This window comes from Notolepis coatsorum (genome assembly GCF_963971535.1).
Source record: "Notolepis coatsorum genome assembly, chromosome: 1".
NCBI classification, from domain to species: Eukaryota; Metazoa; Chordata; class Actinopteri; order Aulopiformes; family Paralepididae; genus Notolepis; species Notolepis coatsorum.
In genome coordinates this window covers 33,230,953-33,242,431 of record NC_140165.1, presented here as the reverse complement: position 1 = coordinate 33,242,431, position 11,479 = coordinate 33,230,953, and the positions used below count along the sequence as shown (strand labels likewise).

Genomic DNA, 11,479 nt, shown 5'->3' with positions numbered 1-11,479 from the left:
GCTTTGGATAAAAGCGCTATATAAATGCAGTCATTTGCCATTTTTTTATTGTGTTATTATCAAGAAGCATATCTTCAGTACAATACATTTTGACAACATGCTTGATTTTATCTTTCCTTTTTTGGGCTGGATCTGCAAGGCCAGCCTTCATGAATCTTGGTGCCTGTCTGACTGATGTATAGTCACTAAGTCAGAATTATGCGTGAACACATGACACGAGTCAAGCTATAGGGAGGTGTAGTGGTTACGTCATTGTTGTTTCCGGCCGGTCCACCTCGCTTGAAATGGCAATGTATTTCCAATGGACATATTTCTAAATTGTCTCGTTTAAAATAAATAAAGCATGAACATTGGCATGGTGTACCTTCCTGTGTGTATTCATCCACAATCTATAGCTCAACATGAAACAATTAGCAATTAATCGTAAAATAATTACCTATAATTTTATTTCAACCAAAAATGCTTAAACAATAAGGTTAGGGAACTAATTTTGTGCAAAATGGAAAGCTTGCCAATGTTCATGAGGCAGAATTATTACAATAGTCGATAATACATTTTCCCAATGATAAATCCCTATACGGGTGGACCGCGCGGGAAACTAAAGTGACGTCAGACTACACCTCCCTATACAAAGGAACCTTGTCTTGTTTTTTGTTTTTTTAGACATTGTCGGGTGAAGTTACTTCCCTGTTAACACATTCGGCGTCAGACCCGAGATATCCTGGGTTAACTCGCCATGCGTTGGGCACCAAGACCCGAGATTTCTCGGATTTTGGTAGTTTATTCCTTTATTCGATATTTTTATTCATTATTCATCCACGGACCTCTGTGTTACATAGGGAATGAGTCTGAGGTCGCCAAACGGCAATACCGGCCGCATCCCGCTAGAGTGGTCTAGTATCGAGCACCCTTTGTACCCTTGTCTGTGGGACGGCCAAATGTCTCCGGTTTCATGTTTCCTTGTCGGGCGAGGGCAGCCGTACTGACGGTTCCATCGAAGCTCGTCAAATATCCCAGATCCATATGTTGTGGTGGATTATGCCGTGGGCCAAATGGACATTGGATGTACCAGATGGCGATCAAACAATTGGAATATTATTTTTGGAATACTCCCGATTACAGATAGGAACGATCTGACGTAAATTTTAGCTTGATCCTGCAATGCTTTTACGCCGATCGGGCTGATACGCGGTTTTAGTGTTAAATGCGAATGCCGTTACTGACAATCAAATAATCAGAAACGACCCACCCCCCCCCCCTTTCATGCATTCATGATGGAACATAATACCTATGATATAGATTTGATTTCGGGATAATAGCGCATACAGGCAAGAAATGGCAACGTCTATAGTGGAATTGACGTATAGGGCTTTAACTCAGCATTTCATGAATTACCCTACCGCTCTAAAACCATACTTATATTCACCACGGTATAACACGGGAACGTATGGATGGAAAAATGTATTCTTTTTCACATATTGAACGATAGATAGGTGATGTCAAATGGGCCATAGTATTCCATAGCTATAATATAGAATATAGTTATAGCTCTACAAACAAGGTGACTCAGTCCTATCATTTAAAGCGCGGCCTAGCTACAGCGGGCCCTAACTAATAGCTGGCGCCGAATGAGTTCAAGTTGAGAAGTGAGATTCACTGGAACACGCCAACATTATGGGAACATTATTCGCTTGCCGTCTTCTCCAGAGTGAGACAAGAAGAGAGCTACCAGTTTATTTCCTGTGTGTTCAGTAGAAAGCTATCCAGCTGCACGTTAGCCTAGCTTAGCACAATGAATAGAAGCGGAAGTGTTGGCCAACTAACACCTCTCCCAGAGTTTTAGCTAGCCACTACGCATCCACTTCTATTAATTGTGCTAAGCTAGGCTAACGTGCAGCTGGATAGCTTTCTACTGAACTGTATCCATCTTCTTATCTGACTCTGGAGAAGACAGTAAGTACATTTCTCATAATGTGGGCATGTTCCCTTAGAAAGAAACATTCCTAACAACATGTGGTTGGTATGGCAATAAAGTTTGACTGTCATCGCCAACTGCATCGTTTAGTCTTTATTCATCATCATAAACACACGAAAAGTCATCATTATTCCTTAGAGCGCAATGTCCTCCGAGTCCTGCGTCCTCCGTCTCCACCTGTCCCTGAGCTTCCCGAGAAGTTTGCGCACAGGCTCGGTGTACTGCCTGTTGGCTAGCCCGAGCACCAGCGGCACGACCGCCATGCTTCCGATCCCCGTGCAGGACAGGACGATGTGAGTGGTGGGGCTCCACTTGGAGTCGGACTTCCTCATCAGGAAGACGACGCACACGTGCATGTAGATGATGTAGGGAACCCAGCAGGCGAGGAACGCCAGCGACACGGCGGCGACGCAGCGCGTGTACCGCACGTTCAGCCGGTGCTCCCGCTCCGAGGCGTGGCCGCCCCGCTCCACCGACCGGTGGAGTCTGCAAATGTCCTTCAGCTGCCCGCGGGTGATCCACAGCACGCGGCTCGTCATGCCGGCAATGGAGAGGATGGCGGGCAACACGAGCCCGTACACCTCCAGGTAGATGAAGGCGTCGGGGAAGACGCGGCGGTACGAGCAGCACGCGGTCCCGTTCGTCGAGCAGTCCCGAGGCGGCGGGACCCCCGTGCTCTCCGCGCAGCACTCGTTCCAGTCCGCCCCCGTCCAGTTGTTCCAACCGAAGGCGGGCAGGGCGGCGTACAGCAGCGGCGGCGCCCACACCGCCAGCAGGGCCACCGGGAAGCAGCGGTGGAGCCACAGGCTGCTGTAGTGCAGCGGGCTGACGATGCACATGTAGCGCTCGTAGTGGACCATCACCAGGTTGAACAGGAAGGCCAGGAACAGGAAGTTGGGGAAGACGTGCACCACCAGACAGGAGCTGAAGCTCAGCTGCCGGTTGAGGCCCATCCAGGGTATGAAGGGGAGCGCCACCCCCGTGCACAGGTCGGCCACCAGCAGGCTGAGGAAGAAATAGTTGGGGGTGTTGTGGAGCTGGCGGTTCCAGGCGATTCCCAGGATGATGGCGAGGTTGGCCAGGATGATGACGGTGGACAGGGGCACGGTGATGGCGTAGATGAGCCTCTCCCCGGAGAGGGGCGCTTGGGAGTCATTGCGGTCCATTGAAGTTGGAGTCCCCAGACCTTCTCCCCCTTGGAACCCGCCTCCATCAAGGAGTAGGGGCCCTGGAGACACGTCACACATGTTAGTCTGTCCAGGGTGAGTGAATTTACTACACATTGAAATGCTGGATATTTGCTAGTATCTGATAAGGTCTATACACGTCTACACAGCATATGCGTCTTCATACCCCGATTACCAATATTCCAGTATACATAAGTCTACTGTACTGTACGTACCTGAGTAAACACAATATTATGATAATTTCTGTATGCCAGTATGTTCATCCAAAATGTACTGTGATGATAACCCAGTTTTATTTTAAACCAAATTAATGACCATCCCTAAGTAATTTAATATTTTTTTTTACATTTAACTAATTTGATGAAATGTATAGGCTATTAATGAACCAACTCAGCAGATCCACTTAAGGACATAGACAGGAAGGTTGGCCGGCAAATATGAAATCATAACTAAGGTAGAAAAATACATTGGTGGAAATATACGTAGAAAAGTGGATGTATGTGTGTGTGTGTGTGTGTGTGTGTGTGTATGTGTGTGTGTGTGTGTGTGTGTGTGTGTGTGTGTGTGTGTGTGTGTGTGTGTGTGTGTGTGTGTGTGTGTGTGTGTGTGTGTGCGTGCGTGCGTGCGTGCGTGCGTGCATGCGCGTGTGCGTGTGCGTGTGCGTGTGTGTGTGTGTGTGTGTGTTCCTGACCTAGCCAAAAATCAGGAACACATTTCAGAGAGATCTGTCAACAATTTGGAAATACATGTTTGGGTCAGTGGTTAAGGTTAGGCTTAGGTTATGGTTAGGGTTAGGGTTAAGTTTATGATTATTGATGTATCTTTTTTTTTCTTTTTTTTGCGCAGCCTACTCAACACAACCTATTAACATTAATTGGCCGAACCTGGTCGTCCCTGACAGGCTTTTTCCATTAGGCTCAGGCTGAAACTGAGAGATCTGAGGCCTTCATGTTGAACGGAGCATCGATGGTAATGAAGATCAGTCACATTGCCTGTTAAGGAAAAGCATTTTCTTCTGTCTCACTTCAGTAAGATTACATGTGACTAATGATACTAAGGGTTAGATTTAGGACCGATAGCTTTAACACTGTTTACACATTGAATTGTATATTATTTAAGTAGGCATAACTGGTCAAAAATACTCTAAATTCATGTATTAATTCCAATACTTTAAAAGGACGTTGGGTAAATGTTCAGTAAATCACTATGATCCTAACCATGACTGCATGGTAGTCTGCTATCTGCTTTGAAGCGTTATAGATGAGTATCTTGGTTAAATTAACCCAGAAGGAACATGTGGTTTAGGTAAGAATGGGTGAAAACAGAAGAATAGGGGAATATGGGAATAGGGGGATAGTTCCAGTGACCTGTCTTGTCTGACAGAGAGTTTATCTTTACAACAATACCAAATAATGAATGGTGGAGTTTTAATCATGGTTAAATTCAGCTTAGGCTTGTCACCTATTATTTTACATGAGAGTAATTTATATTGGGGACATATTTTAGGGATCTAGAGGCCAGATCTGACCCACGAGCCACCGTTTGTCCATCACTGTTTTGTGCACATTGTGTAGTTTGTTTTCACATCCTAATATCTATGCAGTTATGCTCAGTAAATAAGCTTATGGGGCAATTACTAACACTACTATTGTAGCCCCCAGGCAAATGAAAGTTGACACTACTGTACATCAGGGGCGGAGCTAGGGGGTGGCTACCTGGGCTCAAGCCCCGGATGTATTCTGAAAAGCCCCGAATCTATTTAAAAAAAAAAAAAAAATTTTTTTTTTTTTTTTTTTTTTTTTTTTTACAATTCATCATTGTTACATGAAAATATGTTTGCACCAGATTTAGCAGAAGCTAATTTCCATCTGTGGTCTATCCAGCTGCTAACTGTATTTGAGTGAGTTAAGTCTTGGTGTTATGGTAGACTCAGACCTAAGCTTTAAATCACAATCAACAAGTTGACAAAAACTTAATTCTTCCACCTTAGAAACATAGCTAAAGTACGGCCATTTATAAATCAAAAGGACGCTGAAAACCAGATCCATGCCTTTATCTCAAGCCAACTCGACTACTGTAATGCACTCCTTACCGGCCTCCCGAAAAAATACGATGATAACTATTTTATTGCAATGCACTATTGCATTATTTTATTCTATTTGACTAACTATTTTATTGCACTGCACTATTTTACTTTGTATCAGTGAATCATAGACGCCTGGCCATAAGAGCATTCGGAGCATCTCTGCTCTCCCACTATTGAACTTGGGGGAGCAAAGGTATGATCTTGCTCCACCACTTTTTGATTATATGAAAAATATGATATATCCCCCCCCAATATATAAATCTAACCATAACTACGTTATGGTTAACTGAGTTTTATAGTGAAAAACGCAGCTTTATTGGTCAAGATTGAAGGCTCTATATTGCAGGAAATTGCACGTACAGGTTCATTAAATTCAAAAAAAATCTGTCGTGCCTTGCCTGCCCAAAAACTAAAAAAAAAAAAAAAAAAAAGTAAAAAAAAAAAAAGTAAAAAAAAAAAAAAAAAAAAAGGGGGGGGGCCATCTGGGCTAAGCCCCGGATCTCCTACAATCCTAAATCCGCCCCTGCTGTACATTAGACAGACTTTATTCCACAAACAGCCTGACTTGGCTTGAACCAGTCGACCCCGTAAATACTGTATGTTGTGCTGCTACGTTGGCCTACTTACTGGCTTTTCCCCCCAAAACCCACAGCGGTTTTATGGCGCAATTGTTGACCTTCGTTTACGATGTTTACTCACCCTATGGAGACTATGCATGTGCGTGTATGAGAATATGTATACAGTATGCCTGGGTGTGCCTGCATATGTGATTGCCTTGTGTTCACAAATGTACAAAGTAGGGATGCTCGATATTGGCTTTTTTTACCGATACCGATATTGTCCAACTCTTAATTTCCGATACCGATATCAACCGATACCGATATATGCAGGGTTTCCCCCTCCAAAAAACGGAATAATTTCAGGTAATTAACATTACATTATCTTGTTGTGGAATTAACACAACATTATGCATACTTTTGACAATAAATAAAATCAGAATTTGTTGTTACCTGCTTGCCTGGGTAAATAAACGTTATAGAAATGTAAAAAAAAGAAAAGAAAAAAAAAGTATATATATATATATATATTTTTTAACCGATACCGATATTTTCCGATATCACATTTTAATATCGGACATCCCTAGTACAAAGATATAACTTATTTATCCATCAAGTTATCCATCAATATAATGATAGTAAATAATTGTCATCCATCAGGAATTCAGTGATAAGATCTTCATTTTTGAATTTAGCATTATTTTATTTTCACTCAAGCTTCACAGGACATACATTAGTAAAAATAAATAAATAAATAAAATAAAATACGATCGGTAATGAGAAAGGGGTGATGGACCCTTTTGTTTAATTTTTTTATGTGTGATATTAATGCAAATCTTTCATTAATATAAATTAAATGCATTGTCTTGTAGCATTTCATTTAAAATAATGTTTATGTTTTGTGAATATTATTACTACAGTATTATATCACATTGAAATAAAACTCAAATGCCTGGTCATAATGAAAATTGGGGTAAAAAAAGAAAAATGATAAATATTAAAAGGATTATACATCATGCTAAGCAGGGGCGGGGCTAGGGGGTGGCTACTTGGGCTCAAGCCCCGAATGTTTTCTGAAAAGCCCCGAATCTATTTAAAGATTTTTTTTTTTTTTTTTTTTTTTTACAATTTATCATTGTTACATGAAAATATGTTTGCACCAGATTTAGCAGAAGCTAATTTCCATCTGTGGTCTATCCAGCTGCTAACTGTATTTGAGTGAGTTAAGTCTTGGTGTTATGGTAGACTCAGACCTAAGCTTTAAATCACAATCAACAAGTTGACATAAACTTTATTCTTCCACCTTAGAAACATAGCTAAAGTACGGCCATTTATAAATCAAAAGGACCACCACCTTTACCATACAAAGAAGCATCCTCTAAGCATGGTTAGCCACAGAAGTAATGTTGGTTCACTTTGTTTCAAAGGGTGATTTGAAAGGGGGGGGGGGGGGGGGGTTGAGTCAAGATTATAAGGAATATTCAAGCATTTGTAACTAGTTATTACAATTATAGAGGTAATTATTTCTTCTCAAAACTACCTCGTGCAGCTTTGATCTTAGTTTGGCAGGGAACGTTTCAAGGGGATGACAGATGAGAAAGCCGGTATTTATTGCAATCACTTCATTCATTGTACAGCGCATGTTCATCTTGCATGTAGTTCACACCTACTTACTTTTCTGTATACAAGCTTTAGGATGTCCTTTTATGATCTATGGATACTCCACTGTTTACTTTAGTATGAGACGGATCATAGGAATAATTGTAAAATAATTTTCTTTTATCCAAATATGAAAATGCTTTTTTGTACATAGTCTTCTAGACTACATCAAAGACCAAACAACACTAACAAAATACTGTACAAAAATGTATCTTTTGAGACTTGGATACGTGTGAAAACCTGAATAATGTTTTAGACATGTGCATAAGTCCAGTGATAATATAGATGCAATCAGTCATTTAAAGTACATGCATTGATAGGTTCCCTATACTAGACTCTATGTATATATATATCAACCCATCCATCTACACTCATTACACACACATCCACATGCACACACTCACTTTAAACAAACACTCACCTTAACACTCACTTTAGACACTTTAACACTACATCATGATTTATCTATTTATGAAAGAGATTTGCACTACATTCATACCTCATAAGGATTTTTTTGCCTCATTGTCTGCATTTTGTACCTCATTGTACTTAGGTTGTACTTAGGTTGTACTTTAGTTGTATATTGTATATTGTATAGTGTTATTCCTCTTTTACTTGCTTTTTTACAGTATGAAGCACATTCTCGGGGGCTCATACGGAACCAAGCATTTCACTGTAATGCACATGTACTTTATACGTGACAAATAAAAAACAAACAAACTAGATTGTTGCTTTGAGGGGCAGAGGTGAGGTATCTTTCCTTTGGAGCTTTAGAATGACGTTGTCCTCACCAGGGCTCAACACATTTTATATATAAGTCCAATTTGATCAATGAAGTCTTAAGAATGAACCACTTGAGAATGAACTAAGAAGTGTTTCACGTTAAAAGTTGGTTGTTTTCCCACAGGAATAAGGAAGGAGATTAAACTATTTTAAATGGTCTACTTTGAACCAGAATCTTTTTTAAATCGTCTACTTTTAACCAGAAACTATTTTAAATTGTCTACTTTGAACCAGGGACTATTTTAAATTGTCTACTTTTAACCAGAATCCATTTCTAACTTGTCTACTTTGAACCAGAATACATTTTTAAATTGTCTACTTTGAACCACAATAAATTTTTTTATTGTCTACCTTGAACCAGTCTCACATGAAGTTGTTGGTGAACGTTATATGACTATATGCTGTATGGTTATTAATGTATTCCCTGAACTACATACTATATTTGTTCAGGTTTTCTCCTTATTTGTTTTCTAACTGTTATAACTGTTCTAACTGTTTTTAACATTTTGTCAACATTTCCATTAGCTCTGAGACAGCAAAGCAGTCAGACATTTCCATGGAATGAAGTGGTCTTTTAAAATTCTAATAATTTCATTGCATACTGTAGTATACTACCTGAATACTGGAATCGATATAATAATGTAATAATTCAAGACAAAAAAAGGTATGTCACCCAAAATAAGATAATGAAGCGATAACATCAATGAACCTCAGTGAACATAATAATACACCAGTGCAAAGCTTACCTTCCTGGGTGGAGCTTTTAGTCACCTTTCCTATTCTTCATCAGAGGAGAAATCAAATGGAAGTTCCCCTATATGACTTGGGAGCGTGACCTGTGATCTCCACAGTCAAGAAGCCAGACAACACTCACTCTCACTTCACTCTCCCTTGCATTCTTCTGCATTTCCCAACCATGGTGTTATTTCTAGTGAGTATATAGTTCTCTGCATGGTGCCTTGTGCCACCACAAGTTCCACAACCCTTCCAGCGGCTCTTGCAGCTGCTCTGTAGCCCAGAGAGAGAGAGAGAGAGAGAGAGAGAGAGAGAGAGAGAGAGAGAGAGAGAGAGAGAGAGAGAGAGAGAGAGAGAGAGAGAGAGAGAGAGAGAGAGAGAGAGAGAGAGAGAGAGAGGGAGAGAGAGAGAGAGCAGCAAGGGGAAGTTCTTAAAGGGGAAGTGCACTTTGCACACTGCGGGGGAAAGGTTCCTTGTCGGGGGGAAGTGGACACAGGAATCCGATTTGTTTCTGTTGACCTGAGGGATGATGCTCCATCTGAGTGTGTCAAGGGGAAAGGGGGTGGGACTTGTGACACATTAGTCTGGCCGTATTAGAACTCTGTGGTCTGCCCCCATATGACGCAAGGCGGCAGTATCCATGACGTCCTTTATGGCTCATCTTTGTCTAGTCAGCTTCATCATCCCTGTGTGTCCTGATCCTGAAGGACACTTCAGCTGGCCAATGGGAAATGGTAATGGATCATTTTGGAGCCCTATAGCCCTATTTCAATGATCCTTGCTGTGCGTCATACTGGATACCCAGCTCCTCCTTACTAATGTCAAGTTTCTGGGGTCACAAAACAAATGTAAAGTTAAAGGAACACGCCAACGTTTTGGGAAATTAGCTTACCGTCTTCTCCAGAGAGAGACAAGAATATAGATACCAGTTTCCTCTCTGTGCGTTCAGCAGAAAGCTATCTGGCTGCATGTTAGCCTAGCTTAGCACAATGAATGGAAGCGGACCGTGCCGGTTAGCCTAGGCATTGTCCAACTAACACCTCTCCCGAAGGCTAACCGGCACTGTCCGCTTCCATTCATTGTGCTAAGCTAGGCTAACATGCAGCCAGATAGCTTAAAACTTTGGACGCCGGAGCGATATGCGTGATGTGTGGTTAAAAGGCCAGCGTTCTAAAGTATAGGAATACTTGGCGGTGTTTGCAGGGCTATAACTATATTTTATATTATAGCTATGGATACAATACTATGGCCCATTTGACATTGAGTATCTATCATTCAATATGAGAAAAATAAATAGTTTTTTCATCCATATGTAACGGAGGTCCGTGAGTATATCCACAGTCACGATGGACTTCATGTGTTGTGAAGTGACTGTGGCACGTAGCGGTACTGCAAGTAAACTCACTCCCCTTAAAAAGGCATCCAGACCCATTACTTAGAAGTGAATTCACCTCTTGGTATAGTGGTCTGCGATGTCGACCGCTGTGCGGGAGACCGGGGTTCGACTCCCACTCAGGGCATGTAAAATGATACCAGTTTCACATACATTCCCGTTTTATACCGTGGTGAATAATCCTGTCTAATCCCAGAAAACTACGCTATGCAGCAATACGTGCAATTCACTAAAAACGTTGTAATTTCTCGCCTGTACAGGCTACTGTTTTGAAATCACATCTATATTATCGGTATTATGTTTCATCATGAATGCATGAAAGGGTGGGGAGGGGGGTCGTTTTTTTATGCTTTGATCGTCACCAACAGCACACGTTGTGGAGTAGAATACACACATATATTGTGATCGAAGTGAAATCATGGTTGGATCACAGCAGGATTGATACCATATAGGCCTTACCTTCACTAGGATGTGCCCCAAAAAGAATATTCCAATTATCTGATCGCGAGTCCCAGTATTGGTGTCGATCGTGTCGCCAACATAATCCACCACACATCATGGACCGAGAGCAATTCACGTTTCTCAATCCGATCGGGACAACCGGTCCCCTTGCCCGACCAATAGAAATCCGACCGGAGACCTCTGATCGAGCCACAGGCCAAGATATCATGTTTAAAAGGGTGCTCGATACTGCCATCTGGGTGGATGCGGCCGGTATTGCACATTGGCGTTCTCAAAATTATTCCCCATGTTAACCCAGATGTCCGTGTGTCTGTAATGAATGGAAATATCGAATAAAAGAAATAACGATGAAAACCCAACTATACTCGGGTTTTCGGGGGTCCTGGCGCTGAACGTTCGGCGAGTTAAGCCGACTATCATCGGGCATGGCGTCCAAAGTGTTAAGAAGACAGTAAGCTAATTTCCCAAAATGTTGGCGTGTTCCTTTAATGGGGCCACTGTAAGAAGCGCTTAACTGCTCTGCTTTGGCTGCACCGCGGAGTCATTTTCAGTGCTTATTGGAGTACTACAGACTGAAGAGTGGCCCCATTACTTTACATTAGTTTTGTGGCTAACTAGCTGGACCTGCTGGGTATCCGTATG

At 41.7% G+C, this 11,479-nt stretch overlaps 1 protein-coding gene across 1 annotated transcript; it reads right to left on the bottom strand.

Annotated features, from left to right (window-relative positions):
* Nucleotides 1-1,910: 1,910 nt before the first annotated feature.
* On the bottom strand, nucleotides 1,911-9,172 carry LOC311243284 (G-protein coupled bile acid receptor 1-like). Its single transcript, XM_084332451.1, has 2 exons — nucleotides 8,994-9,172; nucleotides 1,911-3,203 (listed from the first exon to the last, which is right to left on the bottom strand). The coding sequence occupies exon 2, from the start codon at nucleotides 3,139-3,141 to the stop codon at nucleotides 2,110-2,112; it is 1,032 nt and encodes a 343-aa protein (XP_084188577.1). The 5' UTR covers nucleotides 3,142-3,203; nucleotides 8,994-9,172; the 3' UTR covers nucleotides 1,911-2,109.
* Nucleotides 9,173-11,479: the final 2,307 nt, after the last annotated feature.